This window comes from Cupressus sempervirens, chromosome 10 (genome assembly GCF_028749045.1).
Source record: "Cupressus sempervirens isolate cs-2001-9-10 chromosome 10, ASM2874904v1, whole genome shotgun sequence".
NCBI classification, from domain to species: domain Eukaryota; kingdom Viridiplantae; phylum Streptophyta; class Pinopsida; order Cupressales; family Cupressaceae; genus Cupressus; species Cupressus sempervirens.
The window spans coordinates 965045616-965071374 of NC_143127.1; the positions used below are offsets into that span (position 1 = coordinate 965045616).

The 25759-nt window shown below is 36.6% G+C and overlaps 1 protein-coding gene across 1 annotated transcript in view; it reads right to left on the reverse strand.

The window, feature by feature from the left end:
* LOC149537177 (uncharacterized) overlaps positions 1-25759 on the reverse strand; it is a 241446-nt gene that overhangs the window by 72595 nt on the left and 143092 nt on the right. The window contains exon 6 of the mRNA XM_089807323.1: positions 12043-12123. Coding sequence (XP_089663449.1) covers positions 12043-12123 — 81 coding nt within the window. The remainder of the gene's footprint in view (positions 1-12042; positions 12124-25759) is intronic.

A 25759-nucleotide genomic window follows, 5' to 3' on the forward strand; every position in this document is an offset into this window, starting at 1 on the left:
GAGATTGGAAGAAGCGCATGCGAAAATTGAGAAAGCAACACAGGCAGAGAAATCACAATTGAAAGACACTAACGGTACCTCAATGACGAACTACGCTGAACAAAACATCATAAGGCAGATATTACAAACTGAAGTACCAGTCAAAATAAATGATCTACTGCTCACAATGCCTCAACTATGGACAACACTCACGAACATAGCTTCCACTGCTAAACTACCAGGAGAACATGGAAGGGAAAAGGAAAGCGGAGCAAGTGCAGCGGGCCCAATGCTGCTAGCACTCACATTCGGACAGCATCCGACAGTCGTAAAGATGGGTATATTAGGAACGGTCCTTTCAAACACAATTGTGGACAGAGGTTCAGGGGTAAACGTCCTACCAGAAGATACTTGGAAGAAGTTGGGACAGCTAATGTTGTGGCCACCTATGTTCCAATTACTGACGGCAGACCAACACAACATTAAACCTCTCGGGATCCTGATGGCACAACCAGGGACTATTAGAACAAAATCATTCCTACTCGACTTCGTCGTCATCCTGCTGAAGAGGAGAGGATATGACACCATTTTGGGCCAAGGATGGCTTGTACAAACAAGAGTTAATCATGACTAGAAGAAGAATACACTATCAATGGAAAGCAAGGGACGACGATTCATTATTGATTTACACACACAAATGGTGGACGAAGAAGCCATATCATCTGATTCCAAACAAGAGGATGAAGGAAAGCAGTGATTGGAACCCAATGAGGAAGGAGTCCTACGATTGGAAGGTGGATCAACAGATGATCATTTGGATTCTGTGAATGTCCTTTTCCACTAGCAGATGGAGGATTACGAGCTCTTTTAGTGAATGGCCTTTTTCATTAGCAGATGGAGGATTACGAGGATTAGAAGAGGGAAATGAATGTCCGAAGGAATATAGAGAAGTGGAAGAAGGAAAGGCAGTTATGACAAAAGCTAAAGGGAAGAACATACAGTACGAACCCAAAAAAAGGAAAGATTCCATCGTATGGTACACAATAAACGGACCGTGTAGAAAAAAAATGTTACGTCTCAAACCACGAATATAGTAGAAAGGTGTTGGCAGCAAGGAAAACACATCATACGGTCTGCACAGGAAACAAAAAGGAAGGGTTTAATGAAAGCTTCAGCAATACGCAGTGAAGGTTCTCAAATCAAGAGTACAGATATTGATGGCAAGGAGTGGCAGCCGACGAAATTCATGGTACCAAGTTTCAAGAACAAACGAGGCGATATGGAAAACCTGAGGGAGAGATCGTGTAACTTAAATAAACTTGATGAGCGACAATTACAGGCACAATGGGCCATAGAGGTGACATAGAGCAAGCACAAAGCATGGCATGATAAACACCTAAAACTAAACAAGTTTCAACTGGGACAGCTGGTGTTGAAGTATGGCGGATGGAACGAAATTAAACCTAAGAAATTTAAAGTGAAATGGGTCAGACCATACCAAATCTGGGAAGTGTGCAACAACAGAGCAATAAAGCTATGGACATTGGACGGGTAGGAAATTCCAAAAACAGTGAACGGTTCCAAGTTAAAAATATACCATGCCAGAACTATTCCCCCGTCGACAAACAATGAAGAGCAGTAGTTTCAAAATAAAACAAAACAAAAAAAAAGCAAAAAGAAAGCAAAAAAAAAATGGAGAAGTTTTAATCACCATACAGTCACCATACGACTCCCCAGAAAGATGGCTTAACGGCTCCCCAGAAAGTTGTAAGCCATCATATGGTCCTTGTACTATCCTCACCGTACAGCAGGGAAAAGGGAGAAGGACAAACTAAAGACCATACGGCATATGGTGGCGAGATATTTAGGCATCTTATGTAAGACTGTATGGTGGTAAGGGAAAAGGAAAAAAATTAAAGACCACACGTGCAAGACAGGCATGAGAAGGTAACCATATGGTGTATGGTGAAAAGGGAAGGAGTGAAGAGCGATGGTCGTACGATGCACGATAAAGGAGGAAAATGGTACAGTGGAAGAGAATCGCTGGGCAAAACACAGACTATACAGTACAACAAAAAGCAAGCGTGTGGAACAGTGAGGATCGTAGAACAATTGCAATGGAAACTTAATTGTACGAAAACCAACAACGAAACACACAAGGAAGGCTAGGTTGATTGTCATACGGTGCACGGCTTGAAAAGAAGAGAATTCAAATCGTACGGCGAAGACAAAAAGAGAAAAGGAGAAAGATGTAGCTGTACAGTAGAAATAAATAGAGGGAGTGAAAAAAAAAAAAAAAAACGACGACAAATCAAAAATGTTCAGAATGAATAGCGCATGATGCCCAAGGGAAGGGAAAGAGATAAACAGGTAGTAAAACATAAGCAGTTGCCAGACAGAGTGTGGGATCGGAAAAAAATCACAAAAAATGGTGTGTTCCATGGACTTTTGTGTGAGTTTTGAGGGTGCCCCAGGACCCCACACTAGGGGCGATGCCCCTAGACCCCCAGTCAGTGTAGTTAGCAATCGTGGAAAGTGTGACCAGTTGATGAGACCTAGAGCTGCTACAGGCATCAAGTGTCTGTGTACCAGAGGTAGAGAGCACTAGAGCAAGCCTTTCAAGAGAGGTGATACGCTTTGAGGCACTTGGAGTAGGTATTGGACGGATGCATAGAGAGCTCGGGAGGAGTTGATCATGCAGTTGAATGTAGTTCAGCAACACTTGGCTCAGTGTACCTAGGAGTTGGAAGCAGAGAAAGCGGCACAGTTGAATATTTTGTAATTGTCGTCCGGAGACGACTTTTCTTTTTGGGGGAGACGATGTTGTCGATAAAGTTATAAAATAGCCGACGGGTAGATTAGCATGTCCTCGATAATTATTATGTAGCCGACAAGTAGAATTAATTATTTCCGAATGGGGGCGACGATTGAGTCACCCCTTAGGAATGGTATATGTACACTGTCCGGAATGGACTTTGGATCATCATTGTAATCATCATTGGAAGCACTATGTAATCTCTTCAGCATATATGTGAATAATAAAAGGAGTACTGATGTGTTACATGTTCTTGTTTATTGTCTGTATGCATTAATAAACCATTTACCCCGTACCGTAAACAATGGGCTTCTCTTTGGACGTTGTTGTTTCCCTTACTCAAGCAAGTTGTCGGGTTTCCATTTATTACCTCTGATTACTAATTGACATTCACTTTGACGTCTTGACTGGTGGACTATGACAGATCAGGTATTGCCCATACTCCAATTTATTATCATCATTGCACTCATCATCTGAGCTATTGACTTCCTTGCGGAAGGATTTGCTTATGATTTTTTCAAAGTTCATAGAGATATACTATCATTCTACACAAAATCTGGCAGCGTGTGTAAAACACCAACTTTCTTTTCCTGTAAGAACATCCTCAAACATAAAGGAAAAGATCAAGGCACATACCTAGTATGTATACAAACACAAATAGATAAATGTAATACTCAAAAATATGAAATACTTATCTACACATAAACATTATTGATACAAGTTGCTCCAGTGAGGGTTCATATGCAACAAATCAGAAAAATGTCTCCATATAAGCATTTGTCAAACAATGGGAATGAAACATTGGTTATAATTCCCCCCACAATGTAAAATTCCTACTTACTCCATTTTATGAGGTTTTTAGTCAGTCTTTAGTCTCATGACTATACACATGAATTTCTTTCTTTCTTAAATGCAATATCTTATACTTCTTGGTTTGTCATATTATATTCAGCAAAAAGGGCTTGTGATTGATATATTATTTTCATCAGCCAATAGGAAGTTGAGTCTTTAGTTGGTTAACACCCGTATTAGCATTTGAGCACGAACAGTGACTTTGCAAGTCACAAAATCTATATCATTTCGTTATGATATATGCAAAATATAAGCTTGCTCAATGTGTCCATTCACCAACTTCACTCCTCCATTTCCAACAGATGATGTAATACAATCTCTCTCTCAAAAACATCTTATCTCTTTCTCTCAATTGTTTGTTGGATAGGATATTAATTCCTTCTTAATGGGTTTGATGCCTAATGCCTGATGCCTTTGCCACGTCATAGGCTTCCCTTTGGACATTGTCATTTCCCTTACTCAAGCAAGTTGTCGTGTTTCCATTTATTACCTCTGATTATGAATTGTCATTCACTCTGACGTACTGACTAGTGGACTATGACAAATCAAGGATCCAATTCATTCTCACCATTGAACTCATCATCTGAGCTATTATTGACTTCCATGTGAAAGGATTTGCTTGTGATTTATTTAGAGTTCATAGAGAAGCTGATGTATATCACGTATACTTAGATTGATCCTTTTATCCTCCTATTTTAATTTCTACCTTACTACACAATTATGATGTTAAGTAAGCCTTCCAACAAGATTTTGATTGTATATGTTAATTGTGTAGTTACTACTACTGACGGGTTCTAAGTTATTCTCTAAAAGTGGTTGTTGTGTACTATTAGTCCCTGTCTTCTTTTGCTCAATTCCCAAACCAATTATTGGATTCCTTGTGTGACGGCAATTATATGAGTCGCCCCTGCAAATAGTGTCATCTAAATGTGCCACGATATAACTTCAGGGACTCTTACTAACTACAATATGAAGTTGAACCCTTCCTGTAACACCAGAACTTCTATTTGCAACCACAACAAATTATTCTCGGTTCGATCATCATTTTTCATCATTCTCTCTTAACAGTCTCAAGACTATTTTACACAGAATTATTTGTAGACTCACCGCTAAAGGATATACTCATGCACACAGATAGGATAGTCTTCCTTTGTGATTTTGCGACAACTGGGTAGGGAGCCATGATCACCAAAGTCGTCACCCATCATCATATATGTTATCAAGTTATATCTGATTTTTGGATTTAACCGATCTGACTGGAATAAACATAGGATAATTATAAACTCCTTAATATCTAGAATAATCCCCTCGAATGTGATGTTTTAGATGTACTTTCTAAATCCTTAGAATGACGTACCCACAACTCCTCTAGCAAACAACTCTACTCTAATCACTGAGCTGAGAATGTATCACTGGGATTGTTCAGTCATCATGTTATATGCTGATCTGTATCTCTTATATTTATCAGATGAGTGTGAGTTTTTATCCTTTTGGTGTGGATTTAATGCTCTTTCCGCTCTTCGAATTTGCTGCCTATTGTCCTAGTATCTTCTGTCATATCCTTCGATGATTGCTATGTTTGAATTTCCTTTAGAACTCTGATTGCTTGTCTAATATCGAGATCTGATAGTAGAATTTCCATTGGCATCACTTCTAATCTTTAACACTCATTATATGTGCCTTAGCCTTGTGTAGCTACCACACCTTCAACTATCAACGTGGCTTCTATATATATGACGCGATATTGGATTTGAGTCCATGTTCCCATCCGTGGAAGTTGCTATGCATTGTAGTTTATTTGTCTTGACTGTATAATACTTCAATGTCATTCAAAACTCTCCTAAATATATCAAGTTCAGATATGTTCACCAAAGGATGTCATCCCCCAGGTCGCTAGTAGATATATTTTTCATTGTATGTATTCTCTTTGATTCCCGATATCAAACCAGTAGTATTCTTTTTATGTGTTCTCTGTTTGTGGCTCTGAGTATATATAAAAGGGATGTCATGATGCACATTCTCAGCTCCGTATTCTAATCTCTCTTCTTTTAATTGTTCTACAACTATTCTATTTTCTGCATTTGCAGCCTGCTGCTCTGCTACTATGTTAATGGTTTGGATCTCTGCAAATGTAATAATATTGTCGTTATAATTGATGTTTTTCAAATGCAGATCCCAAACATTTGTAAATATAAGAGTAGGGGACATGTCCAATGAAGAGATATGTCTTTATGATTAATCATTATTAGTTAATAAATATTAACAATATAAATCACAATATAACATATGTGATATATATATATATATATATAATTATATAATTTGTAGTATAATTATAATATTATATATGTATATGTATCAACATTGCATCTTTAATTAAATCAATCCAACTATAGCTCTAATCTTAACACTCCCTCTTAGCTAGGGAGGATTTGTTATGGAACACAATATGCTCTCAAGCGTATAGAGATATATCATCTCAATGTGATATTTACGAATATCAACAAAAATCCATCAACTCACACATACATTAACATATATTACATATGGAATTTGCTTCAATTCACTATGAGGCTAAATTTCTCAACACCATATACCTATCTGCCATCAATTAACAACCCTAACCTCTAGTGAACACAACAGCAAGCATGCCACTAACCTAACTTGGCCAAGGTTTTGAGAGGGCACTATCTACCTGATCACCCACCACTCGAATTGACAACAAGACTACACTAAGGACTATCATGAGCTGACACAGGTTTTTAGACAAATCATATTACTTTCTTGAATTATTGATGATTCTTTTCTTTTTATCATGCAGGAATAAACCATAGTTCAATGATTGTCATTTCACACCCTTCATCTCGACAACGCTAGTCTTCTTAGATGATTCACTAGGTGGATGTATGAACAATTGTACGCACAGCCAATGTATCTGCTGAACTGGCCTTGGCATTATAAACGAAATCAAGATGTTAAAGCATTTATATGCACAATCAATACATCTACCATTGTAGCGTTGGCATTATAAAAGAAATTTAAATGTTAAAGAATTTATATGCACTGCCAATACATATCTCATTCTTGTGTTGGCATTATTAGAGATAGCTTTGAATTTCTAAGCATTTATATCCGTAGCCATTACCTCTGCCATTCTAGCTTTGTCATTATGAAAAGGTAATTGAATTTAAAAACAAATACTATTATTGATTTACAAGTTGCAATTTCTTATCTCAAGGAATATATTTCAAATATCTCTGTATAAGTCGCACTCAAGTTATTTATGAATTTTAAAAGAGAATTTCTTAAATAAGAAATGCCACAGTTCTAGAACATTCTTATGATGTGTGCATGAAGAAAAAACATCGGTTCATATCAGGATTGATTCTAATCAGTATTGTAGAAACTTTCCAAGCGGCTTCCACTAACCCTCACTATATCATTTGAAAATATATACATAAGAAAATAGTGGTGATACCATGACTTGAATGGTGGTCACTTTTGCACGATCTGAACAATACTTGAATGATGCTCGGAATCCCCAAATACCAAAAGCCATGAAAGCAAGGAAGCAACAATCAGCTACTACATTTTTTATTAGGCACTGTAATTATGAGTACGATTGGTTCAACACCTGTAGGTGTGTACAAAGATCATAGGGAAAAAATGTGAAGCAAGAATGAGCGCGAGAGAAGTTATTTTGTTTGTAGTGGTATGATTTCCGCCAAATATGAGAACATTATATCAAAATGAGCTTTCGCACCAAAGACTTAGCCTTCGAGGTTGCATGCTCAGTTACGAGCAAGATTGCAAAGGTGGCAAGGAGTTACAAGATACAAGGTCATCAATTCATTGTGGAAAAAATATTAATGTGGCCACCAAAACAAAAATAATGTAAGGCCGATGGAAAGAAATAGAGAAATGTAGCTACTCAAGATGAATGATAAACTATTGCCAAAGAATAATATTAACCATAGTTGAAAAAATCAGACTCGGCAATAACTTGGCTGGTCCAAAATTTTAGAAAACCTTTGATTCACCAAAAACTCGGGGAAAATTTCGGCAATATATCAGAACTTTTATCGAACATTTGAAAATATATATATTTTTAAAAACTTTCTTATAACACATATATACACCAAATTTGGATGTTCCTTTGTGATTATTATGATTTATCTAACACATATATATTGTAGCATTTATTTTGATAGATCATCTATTACATTTTGATTTTATTACTATAACTAAAAGTTATATAATATCTCTTTGTAATAAAATTTATATCTAATATGTTATTTAATCCAAAAAAATAACTAAATTGGTATATTTAAATGTGCTAGTTATTATTAAAATTGAACAATATTATATCATATATAATGTAATTGTTAGGTTTAATATAAATACTTTGGAGTAGTTAAATTTTGTATATAAATTTTTTGAAATCTAAATTGAATATTCTAAAATAGAATAGGTTCATTTACTTTATTTTAATATATAAGATAAAATAAAATAAAAAAACTAATAAATTTAATCCTTAGAAGCGACAGTGCTGAACATTGTCATGTATCCACGCTCACACCCTTTAGGGGTACATAAGCCAACAAGGAAATATTTTATAATTTGAGCAAGCACAATCCGGTGATATTTCGAACAATCCTAATCCAATGAGCAATTTCGAATAGTAAATATAAAATAAATTAGCTGCCTCCGTGGATGTGGATATTGAGAGAATTGTCATTGGTGTAAACTATAGGAGTTAGCAGAATGGTTTTACAGAACAAACAGCCCCGAAAATCTTTATATTGTCCATATTCCCTTCAAAAAGGCGATCTTTTGTCCATATTCTCGCGCAGTTTAGCGAGTATTTTGAGTAAAAACCGCCGCAATACTACCATTATATCGGCACCAATTTTATTGGCGATAAAATCGCCCAGCATCTTGGCTTGTGATATATCGCGAGATCTACGATTTCTCGCCGAGGTTTTAAACTTATAATTAACCCATGCTAATCACCTTAGTATAATAATATCATACAACACCTACCTATACTTGTGTGTGTGTGTGTGTATGTATATATATGCACGATATTATAACAACATATTTAACGTATACTTTGTATATTATGTGGACGTATACATATGTCTTGTTCAAATTCACGCATACATACATACATACATACATATATATACAAGCATACATAGATAATATGATACTATTGTATTAAGGCATGGCAATATTACATAAAGCTCTGAGATCATCAAACTCATAAGGTTACATATTTTAATTAAATGTTCAGTGATCTTTTAATAATGCATATTTATAGATTGGGTAGCTCATGGTAGTTCCTAGTATATCTTGCTTGCTTGGTTATTTTACCCCTCAGCCTTGGTGGCTAGAATTTATACCTATCGACTCAGAGGTGAAGTGGTAGTTTTGGGTCCATCCTTTCAAACTTACTAACATCTTTGATTTGGTCTAGTTCCTACATCACTTATTATGTTTTGCAGACTCCTTGGAGGCTCGCCACAGATATACCTACCTTGCCTACTGCTCCTTAGTGGATATTGCTCAATCAGACCGCATAGGGAGGTCTTGTTATTGGTTTGCTTAGGCTTCAGCTCTTTTGGGGTTTGTCAGGATTGATATTGACCACATCCCTCCTTATCAGTACTCTTTGGATGCCCCTACCCACTTGTTGCCTCCTCATTAAGAACTAAACAGACACATTACGATGGATGTTTACAACTAATACATTCTCACTGCTTTGGTTAACCCTCCGAGGGGTTTGAGTCCAAGAATGGTTTTCTACATCAAGCACTTCCTAGATATTCAGGACAGAATCACTATTTGCCCCTCCTACCTTTCTTGCTGTTGGTCCCATGTGCTTTGTAACTCTATTGGCTCCTTCAGGGTTGGTTCCCATAGACTCCACACTTAGTTAGACCATGACTTACCGAGAGAGGACAGGATATGCCAATTGTGTGATAAGGGGATGGCGAGGACAGAGATGTAGTTCATTTTCTGTTCCACATATACTATGAGATCAGAGGGAGGATCTACAGTTTATTCAGAAAGGCTCGGTCTCTCCCCTCATTCTTTTGGTACACTAATCAAAGGTGCCTTGATATTTATCTTCAAGAAGCTTTACGACTCTGAGACCACTTTTTCCAGCAACATGTCCACAGTGGACTGCTCCAAGACCATCTCATCACTTCATTCTATTAGATGGTTCCCCCGACTCAAAGAACCAAGCAACCTCTCGATCCTCCTTTTGGGACTGCCCAAGTGGTGTGTCTTCACACGTCCTCATCGCTGTGGCCTTCCTCCACCCCCTCTGATAGAGACTATCAGCGACAACTTGGGATCTCTTCCAGCCCTAAGGCCTATACTTCTATTCTAAACTTGTTCCTAGTGGTTCGAGACAGCTAATGCGGTGGTTTGACTTCTCCTCTCAGTTCCTCTTTCTGGTTATTTTGTCTTTTGGTTGCTTTCATTCTTTTCCCCGACATCATTTGGTACTCCTGTTGTTCGCTTTTCCTTGGCCAGGTTGTTGTAGTCCCTTGGACTCGTGGTTGGTCTATCGTTGGACATTAATATATTTATCTTATCTTATCTAGGGACCAAAGATCGCCTCAAGCCTTCCCTATAGAATGGTGGGAAGCCCCCACCCCAATTCAAAAGAATTCTGAACTATAGAAAAAAGGGCATTCTCAATTGCCCACCCTTCTCAATTCTTCATTGTTGCCCACCATAATCCCTGACATGTTGGTTGGTGGGGGTGGGCATTCCTCTTGGTGGGCAACGATAATATTATAGTAGGGTTCGCCCTATTAGTAGAGAAAGGGAGGGCAATGTTAATGTGTGTGTGTGTGAAATATAACATACATATATATAATTCTGATTATTTTTATTTTTATAAATATATTTACCATCTATCTATCTATCTATCTATCTATCTATCTATCTATATATATGATTTAATAATGTCAATATATCAAACTATAAGTAATCAATCTACAGCACGTTCCGTTTCATCTTAGGAATATGATACAAAAATCACTGATTTAATGCTATAGAATTATTATTTATTGTTATCGCTGTTTTCGCTAACTGCATTGTTTGACTTTGCTGACTATTTATCTAATTACTTCTGATTGGTTTAAAAGCCTGTTTTACGTGTGTTTGTTGATTGATGATTGTGTAATTCAATAAATTTTTGGTGTGATGAACCCCCAACTTCCTTGTTTTGTTTTAATATGAACTACCTGATTGATCCCCTGAACTCCATTTCCCTTCATTTCTTATATCTTTGCACATGTTGGCATGCCTCTTCAATAGGGCATGTTCAATCTCTGTTTCCCAATGCCTCAAATATTTTTTATTTACTAATCATTATTTGATTGATTCATATGCCTTCCTTTAGATGTGGTTTAGCATCTCTTTGCTAGATAAGAACGAACACCCATTAAGGTAGGGAACCAGCATAACCATTTTAATATGAATTTAATTTACTAACAGTTTTCATATTTACAAACCTTAGTTTGGCATTTATTTCTGGTTATAAATGATATTAGGTTCATCTATATATACACACACACACATATATATACATATATCTGTGTGTGTGTATATATATATATATATATATATATATATATTGGTTTTTATTATTTATTACTATAATATTATTAGTATATTTTATATTATTAGATTATATAATATATTATTATTATAGTAAGATTATATTATATTATTTTTATTTAATAAATTCACTTTTAAAATTATCTCTTCTTTAATGTTATTCTATTATTTAATTATTATGTGTTTTAAAGCCTATTTCAAATGTGGAAAAGAAAATCTTACTAAAATTGATAGTGACGTCTGTCTCATATTCAGTGGCCCTACTATAGCATTATATTAATGCGTACAGGTGCACCAATACTTTTTCAGTGTAGATGGCTTCCAGCCCACAGTAGTCAATTTGGAGTCTTCAAAGAAGCATAGTTCAGTGGCAGCCCTTGTCAGCTTTGACCCTTTAAAGAGACAGATATATTTAGCATACAAAGACTCCACAACATAAAATCAGATAACCATATCTAGCATTCTGTGCCAAAGGAGGATAACAATATTTCATTATTATCATTCCCATCTTTATACACTTGGTTTCCATTACAATCTTCATATGTTACAGATATAAACTAAAAACAAATCCAAAAAATTAATCTGAAATCTTAGAGGAATTTCAGTTAAAGATAGTACCAGTAAGTACACCAGATTAATTAAAGATTGTCATGCAAAATATTATGCAACATTAACATGAAATTGACAAACAACAATAATAAACTTATTTCATTAATTCCGAAAAAAGACTTTAAAAAAGAAAATGAAAAGCATACAGCTTCTGCACCATAGCAAGATCCACAATATGTTTCATTGTGTTCCAACCTGCCACCATGCCGTTGTAAAGGTTTATCAATCTGTGGACATACCAATCACATATATAAGTAACTTGTATAATTGACCAAATAATATATCAATTTCATGGAACATCACAAACTAACATTTATGACTTTAGATATCTATAGCATGGTTGCAGAAATGTTTTTAAAAGATCATTTATTATTCTGATTAATTTCCACTTGGCCAACTTTTTGCAGAAAAACTGCAGCTTTTCTAATGAATTACTCAAACCAGTTTTATTGTTTTTTACTAGAGTTTAAGGTTTCTGCAATATTGTATTATTAATGTCTGCAGCAATTTTTGCCTTCACAACTTTTCTAGATTAATTGAAAAAAAAAACTTTTGATTTGCCAAGTTATTCCCACAAAAGATTGCTACAATCATCCGTATAACACAATCCTAAACCTAATTTTTATTTATTTATGGTAAACTCAGGTTTTGAGAAGGGCCAAACCTGCATAGCAAACAAGCATAACACAAAAAACACTCACAGCATAAAGACTAATCCATCCCATCAAAGACAACTAGAACCAAGTTATGACTAAAGAAAGCTCATGGCAACCCAAGACCTACTAGGACCATAACTACACAATCCACCCATATCTGGACAGCCTGTACTGTATACCCTTGACTTTTTCCAAAAATGTTTGTAAGTTATCAATGCCAATTTCAACCGATTGTTTGTTTCAGATTTCATTCACTGTTAAAGGACACACATAGAACATATTGCTTTGAGAAATAGAATGAAGTTAAACCAACATCTATTTAAACAAGTGTGCCATAACGTCTTCATCAATTTCATTCATATAATCTGAGATAAGATGCAATACCAAGAGCAGACCTTGTAATAAGATCACAAGAATTTTTTATCAGCTTGTAAGCAGTTTGAAAACACTTTCAAAGTGGACAGTCTAAATGAGCTCTTTGACAGGACAAGGCTTCACAAGTCAGCAAACTTCTTGGTCAAAATTTATAATAGAAGAGCTGACAGAGAAAAATATGAAAATGTGTTAATGTTGTAACATTTGGTCCCATTGGATTGCTTGGTGTCATAGACATAATTAAAATTCATTCATTCATTCATTGAAGATGCTGGAGGTTTTGTTATGTGGGCTGGTACCTGGCGGGTGGGTGGGGTTCTTGCTGTTTCTCGTGCTTTTGGTGACAGGCAGTCTTCTGCAGCAGTATGTGGTAGCAAAGCCAGAGATGTAAATTTCTTTTATAGAAAGTTAATAATAGAAAGTTTTCTCCATGCAACTACCCACAATGAATTCTCTCCACGCAACTACCAGCCCAACTAACCAGGCAGTGTCTACCTGCACGACTAACCAAGCAACCATCTCACGTTTGCTACCGTGAACAGTAACGTTGGATCGTAGCTATGTATCCAACCTTGTTCCTGCGTCGTGTTCGATTGGCCTACAAGGTTTTTTTGCTCCTATGCCAGGTTTTCTTGTTTCTTCGTGTTTCTTTGCAATTTTCTTGGTCAATCATTCGGGTTTGCTCCAGTGTTGCCACTGAGTTTTGTTTGTTTTTCTTTGCATGTGTGCTATCATGTTGCCATCACGATCGCTAGCGAGTTATCGTTTCCTCTAATCTAATCCGCATTTGTTTGTCACTTGTCGTATGTTTTGTTGTACGCTCACTTCACTTGTGTTGGGATCCAACTTCCATGAGATTGTGGTCGCGGCTCTGCTTGTTTTCTGTCTCGATGCTTTGGCATGGCTTGTATGTGTTGTCGGCATCATTTGGTCTCCTTTTCGTGCCAGATCGTGTCATTCTTTGTTCTTGGATTCTTGTGGTTTAGGGTAGCTGGTGTGTTCCTAGGCTTCGTGTGTCTCCTTTGTTGTACAACTGCTTATGTGGTTGTTTTTGCCTATGTCTCTCTGTAGTTTTCTTACAACTACTTATGTTGATCACTCTACTGCCTTCTTACTGTCCGTCTGCTCACATGGAGACCACTCTGTCGCAACAACTTTCTTTGACATACCAAAGACTTTACTACAAGTTGCTCAAGCTCAAAAGTCAAAACCAGGACCTTAAAGACATTGTTATCTTGCTCTCCGAGTCTATTGCTAACCTGAAACTACAGACAAATTTGAGTCCATCACACGTTAACAGCTTCTCTGCCACTTTTACCTCTGAGACAATAGGTATTAAAACACCGTTTGGCTCCGTTATTGAACAGCTGGGGGATTTGGAGACCACCCAAGACGAACAGTTGGAACTAGTCGCTAAGCAAACCACCATGCATTCAAAATCTGAACAACAAATGAAGACTTGGGCTACCATTTGCAACAACACTTGCCCTCCTCTTTCGGGAGTTGAAAAGTTGGTCCAGCGAAAATTCGTTGATGAGCGAGTAAGGCATGCCTAGGAGCTCAACCTGAGAGTCTGGGGCCATCCTCATACCACATCAAACCTTGGCATAGTCTGTCAGTCTTTCCTCAGTGACCAGTTGGGTATCTCTGATATCACACTCGACAAATGTTAGTTTTGACCGATGGCATCTTCTACCTCTAATTTCTCTCTTTTGGATAGGTTACGGGCTCTTAGGGCGAAGAGGAAGTTATTCCCTCTTCCCTCTAAGATCCTCACGAGATCACAAGTAGCGGAGCTCAAGCATGCTAGAGGTTTGATGGCAGAGGCAAGGGGCAAAAGGAAATAGGCAGTTATACAGAATCTCAAGACAGTGATACGTGGCTCACCTCCCTTGGGTTGGGAGAAGAGACCAACTTTTATAGCCAAATGATGTTCTCGCCAGCAATCAGGCAAAAGTAAGCCCTCCTCCAACTATCTTCTTGTCAACTACTGGAATAGAAATGGTACTCTTTGGTCATTGCATGGTCTCCTCCTTGATGTTGTGGGTTCTACTAATATTCTGGCCATAACTGAGACTCGTGAGAGTCCCACGCATCCTCTTGGTTTTTTTGTGTACTAGTGGTTTCCATTGTGCGGCAATGAGGTTCAGGCCTCGAGCGGTGTGCATGGTTCTAAAGGTGTTGCTTGTCTGTTAAGAGATGGCCTTTTCAATGTTATGTTGGTGGTTGATTCTAACAGCACTACTAGATTCATGTTGGTCCGTATTTCTCGTGCTAGTCATCACCTCAAAGCTCTATTCGTTGTTGTCTGTTACTTCCTGCCGGCCTCCTCTCAATATGTCGTGTACAGTCTCAAGGACGAGGACCTTATGGACTTGCACAAGGGCATCTCCAAGTTCTCTACCTTGTGCAGCATCATAATTTTGGGTGACTTTAATGCATGGACTAGGGATCTTTAGGTTCCTCTTCACCACCGTGACTCTGACCTAATGTGTACTTATGAGATGTAGCCCAACAGTTTGGGCCTTCAATGACACTCTAAGGATTTCCCTGGGTCTCTCTTGCTACCTAAGTTCTGAGCTTTTCACTTGTTGGCCTCACTATGGCGGGGTGAGTGTTGTCGACTATGCCCTCCCTTGCACCTCCATCTCCTCCATTTTTCATTTCAACATCACCGGCGTCCCTTTGGCCGCTCATGGCCTCCTCAGCATCTCAATTTACTTTTCCCCCCAACCCTCGACACTTTTTCTCCAGCCCTCATTTGCGATTGCCAACCCCTGTACCTTATTCCAGTTCCCTAGGAGCGATCATGACCTATTTATCGTCCATCTTAGATAGTTCTTGTTAGTCTTTTTCGGAATCACTACAAATGTAATAGCACTACCTCTATGGTATGTATTTTCCAAATGATAGTGATCTCTTATTCATATTGAGAACAAGTCATGAAGAGACATGCCTCTTAATGGAACATGTCTATTCGTTAATTAGATAATTGATATAATAACAAATTTAATCATAATTATATATGTGTGTGTGTGTGTGTGTCATTATTATATTAATTTCTCTCATATAACAATAAACTTGTATCTTGTATATAATGAACACATATATAAATTAAATCTCGTATATAATTATATATAGCTCTATTCGATTGAAGCTACCAAACATCGACACTCCCTCTTTGCTAGGGAGGACAAACACAAGACAGATATTATATCAGTGGTAATATTAGGAATGGCAAATTTTAAGGATATCTTTGATCAGAAGATATCCACCATTTTGATATCACATTTCATAGCATGAGAATCGCCCTCCAGAATATTAACATATAATTTTCACCAAATACTCTAAATAATGGCCTGTGGAATATAAACACGTGATTTTTACCATTTTGATACCACATTTGATATCATGAGTATTGGCCTCCAAAATATCAACATATGATATTCACCAAATACTCTGAGTAATGGCCTGCAGAATATCAACACATGATATTCACCATGTAGTCAATAAGGTAATGGCCTGCAGAATATCAACACATGATATTCACCATGTACCCAATAAGGTAATGGCCTGCAGAATATCAACACATGATATTCAACAAATACCTATCATACATCTATACAAACAACTCATATATCATCAAGTGAATGACATCTAACACTTAGTTGTTGATTTACAAAATATAGTCCAACATGATTTGTTTCAACATTGACATAAAATGTATACCATGACTTAAGTTATTGTAAGATTGTCGCCAAATACAAGTGTTAATTATTTGGAAGTCATCACTTCCTCATGATGCACACAATGGGTAGGCTCAATAAATCATGTAGCCACATGCATAATACCAAAAGTTTACATAGAGTCAAAACTCCCTCTAACTCTAATATAATCAAGATCTTCAAAGATCGACTAAAACATATCCTCTATCCACTCCTTTAGATGGATGTGTTAAACTCCCTCTGAACATGAATCTTCTGAGCTCCTTTTCCTTTGAAGAAGTGTCAGACTCCCTCTGAATCAATCTTCCTTTTCTTGCAAAACATCCTCATAGCAAAAGATTAAGGTAAATAGTTCTTATAGTAAGTATTGAAAATGAAAAATAAGAGAGAGAGAGAGAGAGGCAGCAATTATACTCAAGGCTAATAAGTACTTTTGCATAATTATATAAGATCATTAAAATATAGATAAATATCTAATTTGAATATATGCTTTAAACATGGACAAGAGCCTACAACGCAATGGTAAATCGTGAGCCTCTCATCAACAAGGTCTTGGGTTCGAATCTACTCAAGATTAACACATAATAATAATTAATCTTAACAATAATAATAAATGAATAATAAATAATCTAGGCTTTGGCAGATTACATATCAAAATATATATATATATATATATATACAAATGCTTTAAACATATATGCATATATTCAATCCTTAATATATATATATATATTTAAACATATTATTCTCTTATTAATAATTATATTATATTTACAAGAACAAATATCTAGTAAACTAGTAACATCCTAATTAATATTATATCCATGAGAACAAATCCATAACACTATCCACGCCTAATGTGACATACCTACAAACGTCATGCGCACTTACCTTTACCCTATGATAATGTGGGCACTATCCGATCCATATATTTAATTATCCTCCAAATTGAAGATCAACAACAACACATGTCCATGATATTTTCAAACACTTATGCAAGGGTTGAACCTCATATACTCCCCCGTGGTTATATATTGTCTCCTTATCATTTTGTTTGATCACTTTTAAGTTGGGTGGCATGTGATTCTTCTACATTTTATCACACCCACCTATTGTCTGATGACATGGAACTTCCCTTGACTATCGACCCACTTCCTTTTTCTTTCAACAGTGATATTTTCCTTTATAACCTGCTGACTTCTAATCACGTGCACTTATTTGTCATGTCGTGTTTACTTGCATACACATCGTATATCCTCCATTTTTATGCTCTACTTGATTTGTAGCGGACCACATTGATTTCCGAGTGGTTGGTAAGATCCATGACAGGCTAGGATCCACATAGGACATCCGTGATTTCTTTATCACATATTTTATTCTCCTTCATGTATTTCTATATTGTTTTCTTCCTATATAATTTTTCGTGTAAATCCTTAATTGCTTCTTCCAATCTCACTAAATCCCTAATCTACATTGATAGAAGAGCTAAAACGCACTCATATATATATAGGTTAAGCAGCCATATGTTCTCCATTTGTACAAATCTCAATATCCTTTTCACTGGTTTATGTTTTTAAACAACCAAACAAATATTAGAATTGAAGGATGCAAAATTTGATGAAGATTGGGGTGATTACCTTACGAGCATGGTTTGGTCATAAATTCCTCGTCACGGTCATATCATTTCAAACAGCAATCCCTCCTACCAAATTCGTGAGGGATCTCATTGCCATGAATGGCTTGCTCTCGCTCTTGCATGTCATTGCAAACGCAGTGCTTGTATTATCAATGAAGACTCCTTCCCCTCTAAACCCACTTAACCTTCTCAAGCTTCGTTATTCACGTAAAAAATTGAACTACTTCCCCTCTCAACCAACTTAACCCTTGATTGCTCTTGTTATAGATAGAATTATCCACATATAACCAAAACTGATGGCATAGCAGGATGCTACAGCTGTAACTAAAGGGTTTCCTTTTCATATCCATGTACTAGTGGGTTGAAGGAGTTTCTAATTTTATCCCTTTCAAAGTCTATGCGTTTCGTCCACTTTCCTTTTCATATTTATCGCTAACAATATGCCATCAATTCGATGTCTGCATAGGCGTAGAAATGCATTTGTAATATTCTAAAGTGTACTATGGTCCATCTTCATTGGTAATCAAATTCCTTCTTACGTATTTATTATTTTAACAGAAGTAATTGTTGTTATGTCCAGTCCATTATTGCTTTCTTACATTTGTAGCCTATCCCTGATACCATGTTAGTTTTTTTCAGGATCGCTGCAAATGTAATAGTACTACCTCTATGGTATGTGTTTTCCAAATGACAGTGATCTCTTTTTAATATTAAGAATAAGTCATGAAGAGACATGTCCCTTCATGGGACATGTCTATTCATTAATAAGAAAATTAATATAATAACAAATTTATGTTGACAATTGTGTCTCAACCTTGCAAGCTTTTTCTAGAAAATTCTAAATTTTGTTTGTGGTCGTTTTCCAAATGATTATGAGTTGGAAAAAGGTGTATGAGTTGTTAAAAATGTGTCTTGTCCCTAGTACAATATAGGAGGGCTATTTTTAGAATATAAACAACTCATTATATGAATTTTATGGGGGTCTAAACTAGACAACAAAATCATGGACGAAAATGCTATTCTTGGAGTTACAAATGATAAGTGGGTAACATATGGCATGATTGTTTTGCCCATGGTTTCGTAAAACCACAAATGGTTTCCAAGTTGTAAATCACTATAAAAGGAGGGCTTGGGGAGGTGTTTGAATCATTGAGCTATGTTTGCAAAGCTGGGTGCTAGAAGGAGTCTCTCTAAGTCCGAGTCTGAGTTCGAGTTGTGGTGATGCACTCCTGTAAAAACTTGCATTGCAAGTGTATTGAAATCTTCTTGATTTGAGAATACATTGTGCGGGTTTTGAAGGGTGGGGTTTTTCTCCTAGAAGGGTTTCCCCACGGTAATCATTGTGTTATGCCTTCATTGTTATTTTGATTATGTTATTATGCATTTTTTGAGATCTCTACAATAGTTCGTTGAATTTGCATAATCGTCCTCTCAAGATTAGTGTAGGAAGCGATTCCGCACACCTTTGCTTCCTTACAATTTAATCATAATTATATGTGTGTGTGTGCCAATATATATATATATATATATATATATATATATATATATATATATATATATATATATATATATATATATATATATATCATTATTATAATAATTTCTCTCATATAACAATAAACTTATATCTCATATAAAATGAACACATATAAATTATATATAGGTTTATCCAACTAAAGCTACCAAACATCATAAATTCTTTCCCCCGAATCAATTCTCTAATACTAGCCATGTTTCTTCTATGTTCAAGTTGTTGGCCACTGCGATTTGGGACTCAACTCTCCTTTCCATCCCCTATCGCACATCTCCTTCCCCTCTTAGCCTTATGCGCCAAAAAACCTGTCCTTTGAACCAGTGCTTCGACGATGGCTACAAGGCCTTCCACTGCTCCCTGAATTCGAATTTCGTTACTTACTCTCCCTCTTACACCTAGTTGTTTCTTTAAGCAATTATACATTGCTTCCCAATGCAGATCCCTCTATGACAAGCTTATCTATTTGATTCATAAATTTGGGTTGGTTTCAAACCCCTATGGCTACATAACCATCATGATCGGGAATACCTTTGCCAAACTCTACTCCATTGCACTCAAAACTATTCTTTCCAAAGTACTTAACAGGAGTCATTGTAGAGCGAGAGGTCATGTTGGTTTCCGGGCAAACTTTCAAATCATGGACCATATCTAGATGTTACGAACTATCATTGAGGAGGCTTGTCATTACTCGGTGAAAGCTTACTATTGTTTCGTGGACTTTCGCATGGTGTTTGGTTTTGTCCCCCAGGTGGCACTTTTCAAAAACTCAGGGACATTGGCATTTCAAAGACTTTACTAACGGCAATGATGAGGCTCCATGAGATAGTTGTGGGTAGACTCAGGACTCCTGAGGGATTTTCGAACCAAATCCATAATTAGGGTGAAGCACGGCTGCCCTCTCTCCCCCATTTTGTTCTGGATCTATATTGATGAGCTTGAGGCTTTTCTCTAGTATTCTTTGCTCCACGGCAATGATTGTTACTTGCACTAGGTCATAATCTCTATTCTCCTCTTGACGATGTGATTCTTCTAGCCTCCTCTTCCGAGGGACTTCAAAGGCTTCTTGATGAGCTGGCCTCTTTTTGTGACCAACATTAGCTCATTGTGAACTTGAGTAAGACTCAGGTTATGGTCTTCAACTACCTAAAGACTTCACACATCTATTTTTTCTTCTAGGGCCAAGAGATCAAGATTGTTTCTTCATACACTTACCTCGAGGTTAAGTTCTCTGGCCCCTGTTTCAATTTGTGACCCTTTATTCAGCCTAGCGTTAATAAAGGGTTAGGCTTACTTGCCATGTTGGAGAAACAATGCTTCAAACATCACTTTCAGGACACTACCTCCAAATTGTCCCTCCTAAACTCTTTGGTCAAACCTGTAATTTTATATGGTTCAGTGGTCTGAAGCCCCTCACTCCTAGAGTCTGACTGGTCTTTAGTTGAGTAGGTTCAAAGTCCAAGCATTTTTCCTTAGGTGTATCATTAGATGTCACCGTTCCTCTCTCCGCAGTGTTATTTTGGTCGAGTATGGGTCTCACCCCTTCAACCTTTGTGAAGTCTTTGATCTTATTTGGTTGCCTCACCGTCTTTGGGGCTTCACGGATCCAGCTAACTGCCACAAATACTCATACCTAGCTTTCTTCTCTTCAAACATTATCGCTAGTTCGAATTCAGCAACTAGTCAATCAGGATTGATATTGACCATCTCCCTCCCTATTGCTTTTCTATGGACACTCCTGTTCACCTCCTCCCTTCTCGTCAGGAGCAGAACAGACATTTTAGACTCAACATTTACAGACAATACATTATGATGACTTAGTGCAACCCTCCGAGAGGGTTGCGTCAGCGGATGGCATTCTATGTTAAGCACTTCTTAGATATCCATGATGGGATTATCATGCGTCCTATCTACTTGACCCGGTGGTGATGTCATGCCCTCCATATCTCTTTTGGCTCCTTCAGAGTCGGCTCCCACCAACTTAGATATCAAACTAACCATCACATCAACAAAGAGGACCAGATTTGCTATTTGTGTACACTACCAGAGATGGCAATGGAGACCCACTTTATTTTCCATTGTCCCATCTATGAGATCAAAGGGAGTTTCCACTATCTTTTTAGAGATTGCAAGTCCTTAACGGTTTTTTTCAATTACATTGTGAAGAGCACACAATTATACTAAGAGGTGGGAGGTAAATCAGTACAATAAAAAGTTTGCCAATTTGAAAATTTTATCCAAACAATAACTTTAATAACTTTAAATACTAGAATCAACAATTATGCACATGAACACAATAACACAATATTTTTGTAGAAACCCAATGCGGGAGAAAACCACAACAAATAAATGTTTTCTTATATAAATTGTTCTTTTACAACATTTTGTAGACTCCAACCTACTAGAGGCTCCAGCCCCTATGTTTATGAACACCGACTCACTGGAAGCTCCAACTACCACACTTTTCAGGCTCCAACCTATTGGAAGCACCATCTCCCACTGTTGTCTTTGTGAGCACTGACCCACTGGACACAAACTTCTTTGCCACCCTGGTAATGTCGCTTACTCAAGTAATAATGGATACCTAATTCATCTTCTTCAATCTGATATTTATTTCTGTATAGCTTCTCATTCACCTCTATTATCTGTTATCTCATTAATATTCTGAAATATTATTCTTTTATTTTTCCACCTAATGCTTTGAATTTAATACACACACACACATACACACATATATATCTGATTAATATATATATATATACTGTACTTCTCTTTTATAGCCTACTTATATACTCTTAATTTTGAAATTTGAATTTTTCTTCATTTACTAGTATTCTCACTTCTCTTTTTATTTCATTCACTTTTGACTTTAATCTCTTACTTTTTATCCTTCCCTTTATATTATTTTCATCTTCTACGCATGCACCTTTATATTCCTTATATACAATATATCTTTTCTTTTCTTAACTTCTCACCTTTATTGTTTTCTCTCCCATACACTATTCTTCACATTGTGCTCCAATTGCTTATTTTCCTGGCCAATGATACATCTCTTATTTATATTTTAACAGCTAAGGAATGTGACTTTTCAATTTCAAAGTCATGCTTGTTCGGAAATAAATTACTTATTCTTTTACTTCTCTTAATGTTGTATATGTCAACCTAAGCTTTTTGTTGTATCCTCTTTATTCGCTTTTTTTTTAACATCTGAATGATTAATATCAAATGTTAGTCTCGGTATCTTCTCAGTCTCTTTTATTGATTAAATGGTTTGTTATTTTGATTAATATCTCTTTAGTCTTTCCGAAGTAAACTCCCAACAATTTATCTTTACTTCTTTTATCATTATCAAAGATGGCTTCCTTATGTCCACACCATGTCAGTTCTTACTCTGGCATGACTTCCTTCAATCTCTTATCTCTGTGGAATTTTCATTACGTCTGCATAGGTATCCAAGACATCACCATACAATGCTTCCTACACTTGCATTGCTGTGGTGTATGTTTCTATCATACAGGTTTTGTTTTTACACTAAATCTACTCCTGATATTATATACGCCTACACACAATCACTGTGATAGTCATTGCTACTGTTAATATTACTGTCCATAATTTAATCTTCAGTTTTCTCCATAGTTAGGCTTCTACTGCTCTTCATTTGCAGACTTTTAAAACTGTGATGCAGAGGTTTTTATCAAATATATAATCAGAGCCATCATGTTTCAAAGAGACCATTCCTTATATTCATCCATGATACATCTTGTTGATTTAGCAATTTCAAACCTTTTACTTTCAATCTTCACTAGTTGTTGCCAATCACAATGCTTTATTTGTAATCGCAGGCATGAATATGTTACTCAGTTCGAACTCCACTTCTAGACTTCCGTTTTGCTTGATGATATCATTTCTTTGTGCAAACAATATATCTAACCTCATGGTATTGCCATGTGTCTTATTTGGATTGCTGACTCATGATGAGTTGGTGGGCATGAAATGATTCATTTTATTGAATTACTTACCTTCCAACTCTGACGGCACTTCCTTATCATCTTATCTTGAATTATGTTTGTGTAAACATCTATGATGGTTATTGAGCTTTTCTACGTAGGTTGCTCTGGAATCAAAGCATACTTCAATAAGTATTTGTGTTCCTTCCATAACCTCGTGGCTTGTAATAGTTAGCAATCATAGCTGCTGTGTATACTTTCATTTCTGGTTTGAATGACCCATCTTGCAATCTCTTCCTTTTGGAATTTTGGCTCAAGTGGTCTATCATCTTCGTATGAATTTCAATTCTGTTTCTTGATTACCTTTTGCCATTAGTCTCGTCTGTGATAGGCACTTCATGTTGGGTAGACAACTTCGACAATCTGGATGAATGTCTTCGTGGCTATAAGTGTTGACATTAAGGTCAACTTGTCTATCAGTGACTCACAATTAGTCAGTATTCAGTATCTACAGAGTTGTTCAGTACAAGTGATGGAAACTCTAGTGTTAACCGAGCTCCACAGTGTCAACCGAGTTACACAATGTTAACCATGTTCCGAGTCACACAATACTAATCGAGTTCAGGCTACTTGGAAGGCGTCAACCGAGTAATGGACGATGCCGAATGTTGACAGTGGTTGCCGAGTATCAAAAGATCACCGAGTTAGTCTTCAGAGCACGAGTTACAGCAGTTGGGCCAACTTTTTGGATTTTGGTAAAACTTGTATTGTAGCCGACTTCAGTAAGTTATGATTTGGATTGGTATATATGTAATGTATTGAATCATATCCAAGTATGGAATGTGAAGAGTATGTGATGAGCAGAAGTGCGAATTAAGAAGGCTACAAGTAGTATAAGGGACAGCAAAGATTTATCTATCATGGCAAGGTGATTATTACTATTCATTTAATCTCAACCAACAAATCAGAGTTGCAGATCAGAGATCAGCCATTGGTTCATCCTAACATGTACATCAGCTAAATCTACTAACTGAGTGCATACTATGTTCTGTAAATCCTTTCACAAGGTGGACCTCACAGTCCTTATTCCTCCTAACAGGGCAGACCATCGGAAGTGATCAATTGTAAGCCTTAACAGGCCAACTTTATACTACAGTACTAAAGTTTGTGGGTATCATCCCCACCACAATTTTACTTTCTATTTGGAAGGTTTCTAGGTCACCATATCTTGTGTCATATTGCTATGAATGTTTATTTGCTTTCATTCTTTCATACATGCAATCAGATTAGAATATTATAGGAAGGATTAATTGGTGAAGTAAGATTAAGTTTTATTGGTTCCTGATTCACCCCACCCCTCTCAGTAATCTTGCCTACCTCATATTTCCAACAATTGGTATTAGAGCATTGTGGTTCTCACAGAAGAAGTTTAACAGCTTGAGCAAAGATCAGAGGCAATGGAGGTATACAAGCTAGATAAGACTATTGACAATGAAAAGTTGGATCTTGAATTGGCTATTGGGCAACTGAAGAAAGCAAAGGAGCAACTCTCACAATCATCGAAAAGAAGGAAAGATCTTGCAATACAAATGAATGACAATCCCTACACTGGAGAAAGAATTGAAAATATATATCCTGAAAGAAATTCAGATGAAGCTGACAAAGCAATCAAAGACCTATTAGAAAAGAGTTCCAATCTTCAAGAAGAAGTCAGCAAGCTGAAAAGAGAGCAAGAAATCCAGTCGGTGAGATTATGTGAGGTCAAGGAAGAAAAAGACAAAGCAAAAGAAGAGATGAAGAAAAGAACAATGAAATTCAACATCTATCCCTTCAGCAAGCAAACTTCATTGATCAGCTCACGAATTCAAATGAAGAACTCATGAATCTAAGGTCAGAAAATGAAAGACTGTAGAATGATCTAAACACTGGAAAGCAAATCAATGAAAGGATGATGAAATTTACAAGAAAGCTTGAATCAATTGAATGAACAAAG